General features: G+C 44.5%; 1 protein-coding gene across 3 annotated transcripts in view; it reads left to right on the top strand.

The window, feature by feature from the left end:
- The window catches only part of LOC106602814 (pro-neuregulin-2, membrane-bound isoform), a 164,033-nt gene that overhangs the window by 132,916 nt on the left and 13,099 nt on the right, over positions 1 to 18,018 (top strand). For 2 of the 3 annotated variants that reach the window (XM_045716902.1, XM_045716904.1), the window contains exons 4-5: positions 11,969 to 12,089; positions 15,857 to 15,915. In XM_045716902.1, the coding sequence (XP_045572858.1) occupies positions 11,969 to 12,089; positions 15,857 to 15,915 (180 nt within the window). Of the gene's footprint in view, positions 1 to 11,968; positions 12,090 to 15,385; positions 15,463 to 15,856; positions 15,916 to 18,018 lie in introns of all 3 variants that reach the window. The other variant, XM_045716903.1, reaches the window with a different exon arrangement.

The following is an 18,018-nucleotide window of genomic DNA, read 5'->3' as shown; positions in this document are numbered from 1 at the left end:
GGTGTTTCGACATGACTTCTCTAGCAACATCTAGTTAGTACTATTTTTAACACGTATAGCCTACACCTGTGCTCTTACAAAACCTGTTTTCCTTTTTAGCCTTCTCTCTCTCTCTCTCTTGTATTTTATCATTCTCTTTCTTTCCCTGTATTAAACGTCCTGACATGTCTTTCTAATATAGTCTACAGGAAACATAGTATGTTTTTAAACTAGATAAACCGCCCCTTTCTCGCCCTCCTTTTTCTGGGTTGTAAAAAAAAAAAAACAGACACCTCACTCCCCGTGACATCACAAATGACCAGATTAACTGGGCTCAAATGACGCTCCAAATCTTTTTGGGATGTTCGCTGCAACCGTGGCTGAATGTGAAGTACCTGTAAGCCAATCGATAGGCATTGATTGGTGTGGGCGAGCGGCGGTGGCCATGTCAGAGTAGAGCAGGCCCTCACTCAGGGAGATTCATGCCAAGCCCTCTGTATTTACAGTCCACTGGAGAAGACCCTGACAGGGGCCCTCAATCACCACAAATGGATCCACTTCACTTAAGCACAACCTAACAAGAAGTTGACTGCTTTGTTATTTCAATCACTGGTTTGGTGGTTTTATAGATTTCCGTGTGTGTGTGTGTGTGTGTGTGTGTGTGTGTGTGTGTGGTGACATTCCCAGAGAGTTGGCCATTGAGAGGCCTGTGTGCCCTCTGACCTGTTGCTACTGTGTGTCTGTTCAAGGTGTGTTGCACTATGGTTGGTAAAGGTGTTTCTGGTCACGAGGAACAGATTTACCATTCTACTGCCTAATGCTCAGGACTGTTGCCTTTTGTAGTTTTCCTGCCACAGCTGTCCCCCTACCCCCCACCTTTGTTTCCTCATGCCTCTGTCTCTTGTTGCTGGTGGTCTCGCCCCAGAGGTATTCATCACTTCATTACGTCTGCCGAGGCGTGGTGGATGATTCGTTCCCGGGTCTTGTTTTCTATATTTGCAGAGAGAGGGAAGTCCTGATGGGAGCTACAGTATGTTATGCTGCTGGTCAGTGGACACCAATGGGGTTGAGTTGCAGGGCTGTGTGACTGTAGCCCCTTGAGTGTGACTGGGGCTGGTGCTGAGGTTAGGACTGGGGCTGGAGCCCAGGTTAGGTGGACTGGAGCTGGGGATAGGACTAGAGCTGGGACTGGTGCTGAGGTTAGGACTAGAGCTGCAGCTGGGGTTAGGACTAGAGCTGGGGTTAGGACTAGAGCTGGGGTTAGGACTAGAGCTGGGGTGGAGCTGGGGTTAGGACTAGAGCTGCAGCTGGGGTTAGGACTAGAGCTGGGGTTAGGACTAGAGCTGGGGTTAGGACTAGAGCTTGTGTTAGGACTAGAGCTGGGGCTGGAGCCCAGGTTAGGAGGACTGGGGGCCCAGGTTAGGTGGACTGGGGGCCCAGGTTAGGAGGACTGGGGGCCCAGGTTAGGAGGACTGGGGGACTGGGGCAGTTGCAGCGATGAGACAAGATCGAAATTGGGGAGAAAAGAGGGGTAAAATACACACACAAAAAACACAATCATGTATTGATAAACAAAATATTGAACAACAGTTCAAAAAGTGTGGGCAGTAGCATTTACTGTTCAAAAGGACAATGAATCTTGCAGAATGCTCGGCCAGTGTTTGGCACTAGCTAGGTGGCTTGCGTTTTTAGTTTGGAAAGGTCACTGCAGCGTTCTGCCCACATCTCTACAGAAATGTGATCAAATTTTTTGTTACCATAAAAAGACCTCACAAATTATAATGTCTCTGATTTATCAATAAAAACATATATGTTGCAAATCCTATAATCTCCACGTACACCAGAATTTAGTACGAAATGTACTCCTAGTTGATAACTGAGGCCCCTGGTGCTTGGTCTGCTGGGATCTGGTTGGGGCTGGAGTTGTCACGGTGCTCCTGGGCTGGGTCAGGTTGCTTTGGCCTCTCTGAGCTCAGTGACTCCCTCCACTGTTAGTTTGTCCTCTGGCCATGGAGTGGACCAGCACCATCTGCTACCACGCAGCAGTGCTCTGATGTCCAATTTCATGGCCGCCAGGGTGCGTGGGCAGTGCGCGTATTTGGGAGGGACGGAGGGCTGAGGCATGGGCGAGGTGTGATCCAGAGCGGACACGCTTCCTTGCGCAGGAAGCACGAAGGGGATACTTTCTCATGGGGATTCCAGTGGATCTAACAAAGAGATGGGAGTATTTTGAATCTGGTTCAGGGTTGCAAAGCCTGCTGCTCTACCACTGTTACCAGGGCAAGCTGCTGTGGGAGGGGACAGTGCATTGAACAGGCAATGGGATGGATTTCTGTGTGTATCCAATCCCTGTGCTGCTGTCTGTTGGTGAGGAGGGGGCTGAGGGTGGCACCAGGTTGGGTTCCCCGGCTGGGCTCTGGGGCCGGAAGGGTCCTCCTCTTGCTTCTTCCCACCCTCCTCCTCCTCATCCTGGGCCTGGGTGCCTGTCTCCTGCTGCTGCACCGGGTGCCAACTCAGGGTTCCACATCCACATGCTCCAAAACCCCCGGTGGCCTGGATCTGAGGAGGGTGAGGAAGAGGAGAGTTATCCACTGCCATACACTACAGATACACCAAACAGAGCAGGGACGGCAGGTGGGACCGCAAACGGGGCCCCTGGGTCCTCCTGAAAGTAGGACACTCGGGACCATCCCTCTCCGCTGCAGGCCCTTTGCTCCAGCCAACACCAGGCCTGACTATACCCATTCTGCTGTACACCCAACCTGCCCTGCTGCCTGACAGTGCCAGCACCCAGCTCCTCCTTCTCAGTATGTTCACTTTGCTTGTTTACATGACTGGCTGTTGTGCAATCGCATGCTGTGGCGTTCTTTGATTTCCCCTTAATGCAGAGATGACTGTAGCAGGCAAGACCAGGCATATCAGCTATGCGGTTGAGAAAGGGCAATAAGAGGCAAGAATATAAATGAAAACATGATGAGAGGGGAGATTAGGATAAAGTTCAGAACGGACTCCATTTTGTACATTTGAAACACTCCGTCTCTCTCTATCCAGCTGGATGGCCCTTAAAATAATGATGGTCACTTTCCTCTTGAAACAGGCTTTTAGTGAATTATCATTAGTAATGTTCTGTTTATGTGTCTCTCAAATTCTTGGTAGAGATAATGTTCTGTTCTGGCCCTTTGCCTAAACAATGATCGAGTTTCCCTCAGGCTGTTGATGGTGGAGCAGTCTCGTTGAACTCGGTTCAACTTGTGAAATGTACGAAGACCCACACGATAGATACTGGCCTTGTTTGTTTGTTTGTGTGTGTGTGGGAGGGGGCCGGTGGTTGGTTAGCGCGCTATTTTGTGTTTGCAGTGTTTGCGTAAGGGATTTTTGATTTGTCAGTGCCGCTGTTTGTTGGAGCGTATGGTCTTGCTGAGCTTCGCAGCTCCGATATTCCAACAGAGTACAACAGTTAAACAGTTTTTAGAACCGCTGCCTTGAGACAAAGAAGATGGAGCTCATCTCCTGTCCCTCAACCTTACCCACTTAACACAAACACACGCGCTCTCAACACACGTCAGACGAGCGCCAAACTGGCAACCCGTCATATGATCTTGTGAACTACACTTTTTTTTTTATATATATATATTTTTTTTTGTTATCAGCAGCTACCATAATATGTATTCATTTATCTTCCCTTAATTAATGTACCCATGCACAGTGAGGACTGAGATGGAGAGACTGTTCGAATACCTCTGGGGGGGGGAACAGGGATGTTACACATAATGGAAACCACACCGATGCAGGAAGAATGCATGCAGTAAAAATTGACCCCTAGCAAAGTGATAAGAGGATCCCAGTCCCAGCTGTAACAAGAGACATGTCTGAAATTCCCAGCCAGGACTGGGGAGGGGGTTTATGCAGGGCTTTCTACTCTGCTGGTATATAGACTTGACTAGCTGTAAAATATGTCAGGGTTTTTGGAGATACATTTGTCAGTTGACGCTTGGGGGCTTGCACTTTTGGACCTTTTTCCTCTTACCAATCATGTTCATTCCCATGACCTGGACTTGGTTCATTCCAGTTAAGATGTAGGCTATGATGACTACCGGTGACTTATATAATCTGACCTGGGTCCCACCAAAACTAGACATCTCGAGTCTTTTCCTAGTGTTTTAAGGTTTTGGTTGTCTCGCCATGCTGTGTTCAGAGGCAGAAACATGTTTGTCCTTAGCTGCTTATTCCGTCTTTTTAATAGCTCTCTTCCCTGAAACATAACTGGATTACTTCATGCTTTTCACGGAGAAGAGTAATGACCAGAGCCTTATGGAATCTGCTGCTGAGAACATTTAATTACAGTTATTGTCTGCATCGTAGTATTGATTCTTGCTTTGCAGCAGACTTTGCAGTTGGGAATCATTTCCATACAGTATCTTTAAAAAAAAATTTTTACACAAGACAATTTCTGGGTTGGTAAAATTCAGATTCCTCCACTGACTCTGTGTGGCCCAAGTGATGAGGACCCTGTTGATGTACTGAATATACTGTAATCACTCCCAATTGTTGAGGGTTGAGAGTTGCCGAACAGGGCTAGCCTCCGGAAGAGAGGAGAAGAAGAAAAGAAAAACCACAGCGGAACAGGGACATCTCCTTTCATTTTTACAGCTTTTCTTTAGAACCCAATAGAGAGCGCGGAAAGACAGACATGTTTATGAAGGTTTCCAGATGGCCCCTTTTGCACCCCCAGTCGTTCTTTTCAGTTCTCTAGCCATGAAGGATTAATCAAACTCCGCGGTGAAGCCTGTTGGCCAAACCACTGGGCTCGAGCTAACACTGTGGAAAATCCAGTCGGCACAAGACTGGGGAAGAAGAAACCTGAGGTTAGTAGACCAGGTAAACTGACCTAACCCTAAGGGAATGAGAGCACCTCATCGTACCCAGTCTTAGACAGGGGAACTGGCCTTGAGTTGGAGGATCAGGACCAGGATGCTCCTCTGCTGAAGGGAGAACTAACTCAGCCACATGGCTACAAAACATGAGAAACCAGGCACATGTGAATGGAGTTGCTCCCTGATTGGTAAACTGCCACAGGCCCTAAGGGCTCCAAGGCCAGTGGACACCATTCTGACCCAGCCATGGTTCTGTGAGACGGGAGATACTGACCCAACAATATGGGCATGTTGTACAGAGGGGGAACAATCCCTATTTCTATCTCCTAGACCCCTCAAACTCAACTCTGGACCTGGAAGCCAGTTCCACTGTATGTGTTCATTGTTCCCCTCTAATCAGGGACTGATTTTAGACCAGGGACATCAGGTGCGTGCAATTAATGATCAGGTAGAAACAGAAAACGGCAGGCTCCGGACCTCGAAGGGTAAGAGTTGAATACCCCTGCACTAGACGCTGTGATCAGGATGAAGCGTCTCATTTGTCACCCATTTATAGCAGCCCCATTCCTGGACTGCCTTCTGGGGATAAATGCACATAAAAGCACTGTCAGTGTCTTCTGCTATAAAGACGACAGCACGCAAGAGGCAAAGAGAGAGAGAGATCTTACAATCCAAACTTCCTTAGGTGTTTTGTAGGAAAATAGTGTGGTCCACGTTCTCCCTGTCTTCATCATCAGTTGGCATTGAAGAGAATGCTACTTTATTTAGATGCATGAGAAGCAGTTGGTTTTCTCTGTACACTGAGCTGTCTGAGCTCAACATTCCCTCTCAGACAGTCGGCTGTGAATACCATGCTGCCTCAGCAGGTATTCACAGTACGGTCGACGAGCTCAGGAAAACGTGTCAGAATTCTGGTTGCATGGATAGTGGGTTGGTACAATATTTTACCCTGCACCAGTCAGGACTGGTAGGTTGTCTGTAGCGGTCAGAACAGGAACAGACCTGGCCTCAGCCTCACCATACTGTTACTGAGCTATAACCATCAGACCTTTCAGAGACCTAAAGGCACCTTGAACATTTTTCTAAAATAACACCCAGATTTAGTATTGATTCCGGTTCCTTTGCCCTGAAGCTACTGAATGGTTGTATTGAAAAGCTGAATTGCAAGATCAATGGATTTAAAATCCCCAAAATGATGATATTGTCAGACATGTTGATATACTGTATAAACGGTACAGTGCCTTCAGAAAGTATTCACACCCCTTGACTTTTTCCACATTTTGTTGTTACAGCCTGAATTTCAAATATATTAAATGTAGATTTTTGGGGGGGGTCACTGGCCTACACACAATAGCCTATAATGTCAAAGTGGAATTATGTTTTTTTTTATTAATAACAAATGAAAAGCTGAAATGTCTTGAATCAATAAGTATTCAACCCCTTTGTTATGGCAAGCCTAAATAAGTTCAGGAGTAAAAATATTCTTAACAAGTCACATAAGTTGCATGGACTCCCTCTGTGTGCAATAATAGTGTTTAATATGATTTTTGAATGACTACCTCATCTCTTTACCCCACACATACAGTTATCTGTAAGGTCCCTCAATCGAGTAGTGAATTTCAAACACATTTTCAACCACAAAGACCTGGGAGGTTTTCCAATACCTCACAAAGAAGGGCGCCTATTGGTAGATGGGTAAACAAAAAATAACCGGCGTTGAACATCCCTTTGAGCATGGATGGTGTATCAATCCACCCAGTCACTACAAAGATGCATAACTTAGTTGCCGTACAGGAAGGAAACCGCTTAGGGATTTCACCACGGGGCCAATGGTGGCTTTAAAACACTTAGTTTTCTCCTATCACAGCTATTAAACTCTGAGGATGGATCAACAACATTGTAGTTACTTCACAATACTAACTTAAATGACAAAGTGAAAAGGACGCCTGTACAGAATAAAAAAATATTCCAAAAACATTTATCCTGTTTGCATTAAGGCACTAAAGTAAAACTGCAAAATAAAAATGGCATAGAAATTAACTTCATGCCCTGAATATAAAGTGTTATGTTTGAGGCAAATACAACACATCACTTAGCACCACTCTTCATATTTTCAAGTTATGGGTATGCTTGTCATCGGCAAGGACTAGGGAGATTTGTAGGATAAAAATAAACGGAATAGAGCTAAGCACAGGCGAAATCATTTGAGAAAAACCTGGTTCGGTCTGCTTTCCACCAGACACTGGGAGATACATTTCAGCAGGACAATAACCTACAAAACAAGGCCAAATCTACTACACTGGAGTTGCTTACCAAGAAGACATTGAATATTCCTGAGTGGCCAAGTTAGTTTTGACTTAAATCTACTTGAAAATCTATGTCAAGACCTGAAAAGGAAGACTTTTTTTCCATGCCGTGTGAAATGAGCTCTCTTCCTTCACTGATTATCAAAGGCACTGAAATCACCTACAATCCAACAACCCAACATTGCGACTAATAAAAAAATCCCATTGGTATTTAGTCGTCTATAGAAGGGTTAGTAATGAAGAATGGAGCACTCCTGGATGACAGGATGACGTTAACAGTGTGGAAGTATTACTCAACTCTCTACATTGATCATCACAGGTAGACAAGGACATATTTGGTGTTCTACACTAATTCAGTCCGACGCTGAATTTATTCCACAAACACAGTATGGTGCAGAATGCACACACTGTCTGCTTCGTTATAGTCACTTCTCTGAACAGCACAGTTTGTGTAACTATACAAAACAGCTAGCTATTTGTCAGAATAAACGTTTTCTCGTAAATCACGGTTTACACATTTCAGATCCTCCCTCAGAAGAGTCTAAGGTCTAATTCAGCCATTTTTATGTCAATATCAATTCATTTCTGGATAACAGTTGAAGTACCTTACTGTGATTTTGTTTTCAATTAAAATGGTCAAATAATAAAAAGCTTCTTAACTAAATGCAATTTCTCAATTTTGCTAGGACTGTCTGGGAGTAGTCTGAGAGAGGCGCCTGCTTGGAGGGATGTTTAACCTGAAAACGATCAGAAAGGAGGGCAAACTCTTTATTGGTCTTTTAACTTTAAGAAAAACCACGCAGCCAAACAAGCTGACATTTCTGGCAGTCTTTTCCAACAGCTCTTACACTAAATGGGCGTTAACATCATTTTCACAATCTCACAGTATTATTCCAAACTCATCGTGTGGAAATGTATATGAAACGCAAGACAAATTAAGCTTTTGACTGCACTGGGCCTTTAAGTCAACAAGGAAATAAGAGGATCATTTGATAAAACAGATGAGGGAGCGTGTGAGAGAGTGATTTTAAAACGAAGCTGTCTTTAAGAGACAAGTGCTTTCGCCCACTTGCGACAATTAAGTTTAATATGCAGTGGTTAACCCACGTCATTAGTTCCCCTCACAGATAAACAAGTAGTAGAGCCTGGGTACTGTAAACTCTCTCCTTTCTGGCGCGGTGGGAGCAACTCCACTCCTCTGACAGACAGCACTATACACGCTCTGCTACAGCTGGACCTGGTCCAACGGGCGCCTCTCCATGTATGAATTGAGCGAGCTGTGAGAACACTATTATTAGCAAAGTGTACAGTGCTTTTGTTCATGGATGTTTTCTTCTGATTCCCTGCCATGTCATGCAATGGATAGTGAGTGAGTTAACTGGAGAGTTGAGGGGCCGGGGGGGGGGGGGGATCTGGCTACAGGTACAATTTGTCCTTCGCACAATCTGTTATTGTATGATTTGCTGCAACAGGTTTCTGCAATGCTTCGTGCACCTTCGGAGAACGTATTTGCAAAGCTTTGTGCACTTTCAGAGAAAAAGCATTCCTGTTGAGCTGGTGGATTTTTTTTTTTCTTTCTCCCACTTATTGAAAACAGTTCTTGCAAATATGTGTCCTTTGCTTTAGAATAGGTTGCATGTGCTGTCCAACAGAACATGTGCAGCGTATTCAGGGGCAGCAAGTTCAAATGGCTGTTTAGTTGACCACAGATGTGCAACGGCCTTGTTCATCACACGCTGATCACACCAATCACAGGTCAGGTTAGCAGCAATGTCTTTCTTTCTCATCCTCTACCTATGTATCCCTCTATGTATGCCAATAGTGATAATTGAAATCAATAGCTGGAATGAATGAGGTCAATGTGTGGACGACACCGTGACGCAGCAGTGTTTTGTGTTTGTTCGTTCGTGCGTGCATGCATGTCTGGTGCGTGTGTGTGTGTGTGTGTTGTGTAATATTGTTTTCACCATGGCCACCACAGCACCAACTGAATTTACTACGTATCAAGTTACTGCAAGCAGGAATTGAATTTGGGTAGGTCTTTTGATAAGTGAATTGAGTTAGTATTGCAAGTATACCAATGTACTGTTCTACGAAACCCGTTACTAGCCTACGGATATTGTTCCACTCGCTTTGTCTAGGGGTTGGATGCACATATGCCCAGGAGACAGCAATTTACCGAGTTAAGGGTTTACCGAGCGTAAACCTCTTGGCCGGCCAGTCCAAGTGGATTATTATTTCTTCAGATGGTGATGAAACATAAATATGTACAAAAAGGAAAAATGACAAAGGCATGCCCAAGCTAAAAACTCAAAAACAAACTAAACTAAACCAGCAGCCTCACGACTTGCCAGCTGGGACGCTGACTGACGATCACCTGATGTGCTTATCAACCAGGCTCAGCACCCAGGACATGGTTGCTGCTGCCCTCTGGGGGGATGGAGTGTGGACGTGTAACCTAGATGGCATGTTTGTCTATGTCTGAACACTAACCTTGCCCCCCATATCATAACAACACTGTATGTACGGAAAGTAGGCTACACATTCACGAGTATGTATTTGTCATTCAACCTCCAATTTGGCAAACACAAACATGTTGTCACACCCCAGCAAGGTACGGGTTGAAATCTAGCCAGTGTAGAGGCTACATCCTAATGTTTGACAGAGGAGTCCTCCCTCTTCTCCTTGCCCAGTCCTGCCACTCCTCAGGCCTCATCCCAAAACCTCTTAGCACTATTTACATAACAGTGGAGGATTAGTCGGCATGACATTTAGGCCATTTCATTCCAAAGATCTGAATCAAGGGATAAACAGGGACTCCTACGCTCTTCAGGAGGAAATATTTATCTTTGCACATAGAGCGTCTTGAGTCAGTGTCAACACTACTGAAGAGACACAATGCGATTCTTGGAAGGAAAGATGTGACCGTTTTATGTGGAGGATGAGTGATTGAATGAGAAGTGAGTGTTTGTCTTGTATTGTGTATAAAATCACTCACAAAAGAGCAACTGGTTGACCTGTTCAGAAACGCCATCTGGAGTGGAAAGTTCCTGGACCTGTCTCTATGCGCTGCCTACATTGCATACATTACAAGTATACAGTACCAGCCAAAAGTTTGGACACAGCTACTCATTCAAGGGTTTTTCTTTCTTTATTTACTATTTTCTACATTGCAGAATAATAGTGAAGGCATCAACACTATGAAATAACACGTATAGAATCATGCAGTAACCAAAAAAGTGTTAAACAAATCAAATTGTATTTTATATTTGAGATTATTCAAAGTAGCCACCCTTTTCCTTGATGATGGCTTTACATGCTCTTGGCATTCTCTCAACCAGGTTCATGAGGTAGTCACCTGGAATGCATTTCAATTAACAGGTGTGATTTGTTAAAAGTACATTTGTGGAATTTATTTCCTTCTTAATGTGTTTGAGCCAAGAAGATAGTCCTATTTGGTAGAAGACCAAGTCCATATTATGGCAAGAACAGCTCAAATAAGCAAAGAGAAAAAACAGTCCATAACTTTAAGACATGAAGGTCAGTCAATCTGGAAAATGTCAAGAACTTTGAAAGTTTCTTCAAGTGCAGTTGCAAAAACTATCAAGTACTATGATGAAACTGGCTCTCATGAGGACCGCCCTAGGAAAGGAAGACCCAGAGTTACCTCTGCTGCAGAGGACAAGTTCATTAGTTAACTGCACCTCAGATTACAGCCCAAATAAATGCTTCACAGAGTTCAAGTAACAGACACATCTCAACATCAACTGTTCAGAGGAGACTGTGAATCAGGCCTTCATGGTCGAATTGCTGCAAAGAAACCACTACTAAAGGACACCAATAAGAAGAGACTTGCTTGGGCCAAGAAACACAATGGACATTAGACCGGTGGAAATCTGTGAATCCAAATTTGAGATTTTTGGTTCCAACCACTGTGCTTTTGTGATACACAGAGTAGGTGAACAGATGATCTCTGCATCTGTGGTTCCCACAGTGAAGCATGGAGGAGGAGGTGTGGGGGTGCTTTGCTGGTGGCACTGTCTGTGATTTATTTATAATTCATTGCACACTTAACCAGCATGGCTACCACAGCATTCTGCAGCGATACACCATCCCATCTGGTTTGCGCTTAGTGGGACTATCATTTGTTTTTCAACAGAACAATGACCCAAAACAGACCTCCAGACCTCCAGTGTAAGGGCTATTTGACCAAGATTGAGAGTGATGGAGTGCTGCATCAGATGACCTGGCCTCCACAATCACCCAACCTCAACCCAACTGAGATGGTTTGGGATGAGTTGGACCCCAGAGTGAAGAAAAAGCAGCCAACAAGTGCTCAGCATATGTGGGAACTCTTTCAAGACTGTTGGAAAAGCATTCCTCATGAAGCCGGTTAAGAGAATGCCAAGACTGTGCAAAGCTGTCATCAAGGCAAAGGGTGGCTATTTTGAAGAATCTAAAATGTAAAATATATTTTCATTTTATTTGTTTAACACCTTTTTTTGGTTACTGCATGATTCCATGTGTTATTCCATAGTTTTGATGTCTACAATATTATTCTACAATGTAGAAAATAGTAAAAATAAAGAAAACCCCTTAAAACCTTTTGACATGTTAGTGTATATTGTAGCATGTTCCGTACTGTGTTTCTACTCTTCTACCTAAGTCCCCCGAATGGAGCCGTCTTAGATTCAAGTATTATTTAAGTGACAGAATATACATTGTACTCTACTCCAGTAACAGAGCTCTAACTGCCTATAGTACTCTTATGTCTGTGTTGCTAACATGTCGCTCTTTCTTCCTCGACAGTAACCACCACACTATCGCCAGGCTCTGGCCACGCCAGAAGATGCAACGACACCGAGAAGGATTACTGCGTGAACGGCGGCGACTGTTACTTTATACATGGTATCAATCAGCTCTCCTGCAAGTGAGTCCTCGCCGCTATTTCTGGCTTCGTCCCCGTGCAACATTTTGAGGATATTTTGAACTCTACTTGGACACTTGTCTTTAGTTTTTCAGCCGCTGTCTCCTTTTGCTCTTGTAATGACAGATCAATTGCAGGATCAAGACTCCGGTCATGTCAAGTGATTTCTAACCCTCTTCTCCAGCATAGCAGAGCCCTTTTCTCTATCCCCTTCGTATGGTTGTAATCTCACTCTATCCCCCCCATCCATCTTCCTCTTAGCACACCTTCCAGCCCCCTCTCTCTTACAGGAGGCCCGGCATAGCTGAGGATTACAGGACGGCATTGCCAGTATGTGCAGATGTCTATTGTAAGGGTTTGTGTCTCTTTCATGTATACTTTGGTTGCTGATAAGGAGGCTAGATTGTGGTCTGCTCGTCGTTCTCAGCCCACGTTTAGCGTGCGGGAGCCTCGCATATGAAAAGGCCTTTTATAAATGTCATGATTCACTGGTAGTGTAAGGAACAAATATTTACACCAGTCGGAGGCCTCTAGCGAGCTAAATAGGATCGTTGCTTACATCACAAGACCTTTTGAAAAGAAGGTCAGATGTATAACATTGGTTTTAAATCAAGTGCGCTAAGGACATTTTTTGTTTTTGGAAGAGAAATGTTTTTCTCTTGATTGTGAATGTGGCCACGGTGAGCTGATTTACCTTTTTTCTAGGGATCAGATTCTGATTCGCGTGTGTACCGGATGTACTAGCTATATGCTAGCGTGTTGATTTGCCTTTGACCTGTGTAGGTGGGCAGAAGCTGTAGTATAACAGCATATGCAAGAATGTACACGGAGTACATGCCTTTTTGTACACTGGGTGTCGTCTTTGCAGCAGTCTCGGAACGAGTGAGTGTTTACGACGCGGTCATCCTGCATAGTAACAGTTTGCGTCGATATCACAGCCTGTGCCAGGGAAAGAGGTGGGGGGGGGCTGTTGTGTTCTACAGCTCTATAATTACGTTATCACATCCTATTATAGTGAGCTTTGGTCCGTTTATGTAAATAGCACATATGCTTCCACGTTGGTCTACGGTGAAGAATGGTGTGGAGGTCCACTGGCCAGCCATTGTGTGTGTTCAGCTGGCCCCAGGAACACTTCGGCAAGCAGTGCTGCGTGGCTGCAACAGCCATTCAATAAGCTGTGTACAAATTGGAGGGAGCAATAATTCAATTGCTGCAGCTAACTCACTCACGGTCGAGGCACGGGTCCAGAAAAGTTGAATAATGCAGGGGAGGCCTACAGGGAATTGTTGCCCCCAAAGCCATCTCATTCAATATAGGCCAGGCTTCAGCCAGTATTACTCACCATCTGAACAAGTCCAGCCGACAGCTGGCCCTATTTTTATGCCCTTCACTTTGAAGTATAAAGTTCTTTTTAGAGTGAAGGAAAAGTTTAACGAATGACCCTGAAGGTAATTATTTCCCTGACATGTAGCGCCGGATTTCATAATACACAATATCAGCCACATCAGCAATGTCTGCTCGATAAGGATTCCTGCAAGTCGGGGACAGAAAGACAGACATGAACAGTGAACGGCATGAATCAGGATGGAGTACACAAGCTCTGTTATGCTCTGCACTATAGGTTGGAGGTACTGTACATGGGACACTCAACAGGCCATTAGTCTTCATGAAGGATAAGGGACTCGCTAAGGAGAACACTCATCAGATGGCTGACTGCTAACTGCCTTTGGGTTCAATACTGTGCCTTTTGTCTAAGGGGTTTGTTTTGCCTAAATGCTAGTCGGCTAGGTGTATGGGTTTTCTTGGTTTATGTTGACAAAAGATATTTAATCCTGTTTAAACACTCAAACCGATATTGATTTGTTTCAATATGTGCTCTATCAGTGAGTTCTTTTATGAGGCCAGATTTCAACATTTTGCTGATTTTTACAGTGACAGAGCATTGTTCTTTGTCATTTCTCCAGAAGCCTTTGTTGTGTGTTCCCCAGGTTAACATATCACTCAGCATGAGTAATTTGGCATGGAATAGCATAATACTCCTGGGAGGCATTTTATAAATCTCATAAATCATGAGGAATTGCCTCTGCTGGATTGGCGGTCCCGTTGGTGGAGAGAGAGTGTGAAATGCTGGCACCGCTCAATGAACTGCACATCCTGATTTGATGAGAGCGAGGGAGAGGGAGGCAGAGGAGACAAAAGAAGAAGAAGAAGAATAGAATGATGGTGAGAGGGGCCGCTGCAGCGTTTTGATTAAGTGGACAGGTGTCCCCATAAATATGGTTGTGGTGGTTCAAGAGCAAACGCAACGGAGCTTTCCAACATGAGTCGTGACACTGTAACTCTGTGAGTCAACTGTCTTGACCAAATGAAATGCACTCCTCCGAACCAGACAGGTAGAAATTGCAACGAATGTCATGGCCAATATATGCAGTTGCTATAAGATGGAGTGCGGAGGCCGGGAGACTCCTGCATTTTAAAAAAAAAGACGTTTTTCTTAATAAAGTTCAAAATATGTGCCATAATATCTGCAACATTTGATCTATTCAGAGAGAGGGAGTGGAAGAGAGACTGGGAGGGACAAAATGGAATGCTTCTGTATTTTGAACAGTGTACCCTCCTACTCACTCTGCCTAGCCATGTTTTACTCTGGTTGTTTTATAAAGTGCCATCCAATGCAGAGGCACAGTTTTGTTATTAAAGTGATGGTTAACTCCAGAATCCGGATGTTTTCAGCACTTCAAGAGTTGTCTAATGTTGCGATTGAGTCCATGTGCTACAGTGTCCGTTGTTCGATCCAGCTATATGCCTCAATCTCAATTTTTCTATTTCGATGCTTCCGAGTTCCTGGTTATTTACCAACAGATGCGGTTGGGTACTACTGCTGCAGTTTGTTTGCTAAGAGCTGGCGGTGTGGAAATGTTCCCGCAAGTGTTCATTTGTTTGAACTCATGACACTATTGATTGTTCAAAGATCCAGCTAAACTAGGATGCTAGAGAGAACCATTGAACAAGGACGTCCTGGTCAACCGCCTTCTGTTCAGCAGGAGACATTCCACCCTTGTTGAGCGACACCGATTGCTAACCCAATTAATTTACTAAGCAAGTAAACCAAAAACCTAGCAATGTTTTTGTAATGTCTAGCACACTGAAAGCAGGGACGCAGGTAGAAGAACGTTTCTGCCCCACCATAATATTGCATGTTGTAATATAACCTCTATCAAGGTCTTCACCAGTAACGTGTATACAGAGTTCACTGCTGTGTTTTCAATATGACGTTGTACCTCTCCTCCTCCCCCCAGATGTCCGGATGGATACTTCGGCCCGCGGTGCTTGCAGACTGAGCCGTTACGATTGCGCATGCCCAATCCTTACAAAAGTATGTTCACATGACACCCACAGCTGAGAACAGAGCCACGGTTGTCACTGGGTTACCTCTATAGTCCTCCTCCTTCCTTCTCCACCATCTCCTCCTCCTCCCTCTCAGGTCAACCAAAGCCGTGGGTGGTGTGCGGCACAATGGTGTCACCAGTGGGATCACTCTGCTTCTACTGTCCGTGGTGTTGCTGTGGTTCTAATTCGGTGTTTTTCTGCTTCTCTCTTTGTCTCTCTCTCTCGCTCTCTCTCTCTCTCTCTCGTTCTCCCTTCACCTCCTCCCTGTCTCTTGTGCATATCCTCTCCTCTCGATACCCCCCCCCCCACCCGTGCTCTCTCTCTTTCACTCCCTCCTCCCTTCCTCCCTCTCTTTTTGTGGTTTTGTTTCCTTCCATCAGGTGTCCGAATGACTTTACTGGCGACCGCTGTCAAAACTACGTTATGGCCAGTTTCTACCGTATGTCCATTTCCTCTTCTGTCAGTCCTGTCTTGTCTGTCCTGTCTTGTCTGTCCTGTCTTGTCTGTCCTGCACGTTGACATGTGGCATGGGGCGCCGTGTTGTGTTGCCCTTCATAGTTGTTATTCTACCATCTGTGTCTGTTGACTCATCAAATTCAACTACCTTGTCCCGTGGCGACGCTCCCCTCAGACCAACACCGGTAATTTGTTGATGTTCTAATTTTAGAACAAATTACTGCATTAGAGAGAATTAGCATAGCGACGCATACACTGGACGTCTGCGTGTGACTTGGTACTGAATGTCCTTGACATGTACAGTAATTGCATGTGCTCTGCTGGAATGAACCCGAGCTGAGTTGGATTGCTGAGTGTACCTCCAGCTATTTGAAACCCCTACTACTAGTTGACTGCACGCCAGCGCAGTCGAATGGAAAAACACATGATACAACATCAAACCCTCCCTAACGACATGACAATGGCGCTTGTATGATATCGAATCAAACAGTCGTTTGTGACAATGTTGGTGCTGATCCACGGACGGAAAGACCCTGATTTAAAAAATAAATAAAAAATGTTATATTGCGCGGGTTATCCAACATGAATGTTAGGTGACATGGCTGTTAAGCATTAGACTGATGACACCTGATCTAGCCTACGGACATTGCTAATTGTAATGCAAATTGCCTGACGACGTTAACTGGTCATTTATTCATATTTCTTCGTATCTTTTGTCAATTTGTCATTGTTAAGACTATCCGTCCATGTATCATCTCTAAATCCCATGGGAATAGAATAAGCAAAGTAAGCATGTGGGCATTGCATCACTTTATACAGAACATGCTGGTAGGTATAAAATGCACAGGCAGTTTACAATGACGACACCTGCCTTTTACTAGTCACATCATGGATCAGGTCATGTATGGAGAATGCCATTCTCAGTCGTTTTCCCTGACCCCCCCCACACACACACACACACACACACACACACTCTTAGCTTTACCTGCAATACTCGTCACTGTTATTGTATGAACAAGTCCAAAGCTTTAGCAGCAGCAGAATGCCATCCACACAGTAAAACAACAGACCCTGGCTGCCTGCTCTCACAGAGGTCCTCCTCAGCTCTGAGTTCCTGCCCTGTAATTACAGTGGCAGGAACTAGTGGCCCGGGGCTACAGACTTAAACTCTGTACCGGCACTCCACGTTGGCAACCCCCGCAAGCATGTCCATCAACCTCACAATTACACCCAGATTAGAGAGAGGCAGGTGGAGAACTTGAGCTCGGCAGGTCATGCCTCGAAGCTATTGGCTCTGATGTATGTCAGCACACTATGTGGATCATGCCTTTCTGCCCCAACTCAATTTTGCTATGTTTCCCAGTGTTTGCAGTTCAACATGACTCCGATGTTGTTAACTAGTATTTATCCGTGAGTACTTTTTTTTTAAAGGGCAGTTTATGTATCCAAAAGAGATTTACATTAACAAAACATAAATCTGTGTCTGCTTACTTGTAGCTCTTCAAATGTCACGTAGGGTTCTCTAGTTTCGCATGAACAAAAGGGGAAATTTACGATATGCAATTACAAAGTACACAGTATATGATTAAACATTGGGCCTGTTTCCAGTGTCATGTCATGGCAAATTATTTATAGTATTGCAATATTGTAGTCGTCTGCAGTGCATATCTGTAAGCATCACAGAGCCCCACAATGGAGGTGTCATAATACCCATTAAACCTAGCGGTCAAACAGGGAAATGGTTCTAGTCGTTTTTCTCACCATTCATTTTTCCCGTAGGAAATTTTTAGAAACGCTTCAAATAAGGTCTGTGTTTTGTGTAGGCTCACTCTGGCGTAACGTTTTGATAACCGTGTAAATCTCTCTCAGACAAGGTGACTTTTAGCAATATATTCGGCTCTATTTACTCTCAGATTTGAAAATGCTAATTAGCATCAATGTAGACATAATGCAAGACTACAAATCCCTGCAAGTTTCTGCAGGTCATCTCTAGCTGACACCTTTGCTAAAAGAGGGGGGTAAATGCAGGTGAATATATTGATAAGTCACCTTGTCCTAGAGAGATTTACACGGTTATCAAAATGTC

Source organism: Salmo salar, chromosome ssa04, assembly GCF_905237065.1.
Source record: "Salmo salar chromosome ssa04, Ssal_v3.1, whole genome shotgun sequence".
In the NCBI taxonomy this organism is placed as follows: Eukaryota; Metazoa; Chordata; class Actinopteri; order Salmoniformes; family Salmonidae; genus Salmo; species Salmo salar.
Note: the sequence above shows the minus strand (reverse complement) of the source record. Positions and strands in the feature narration are given on the sequence as shown.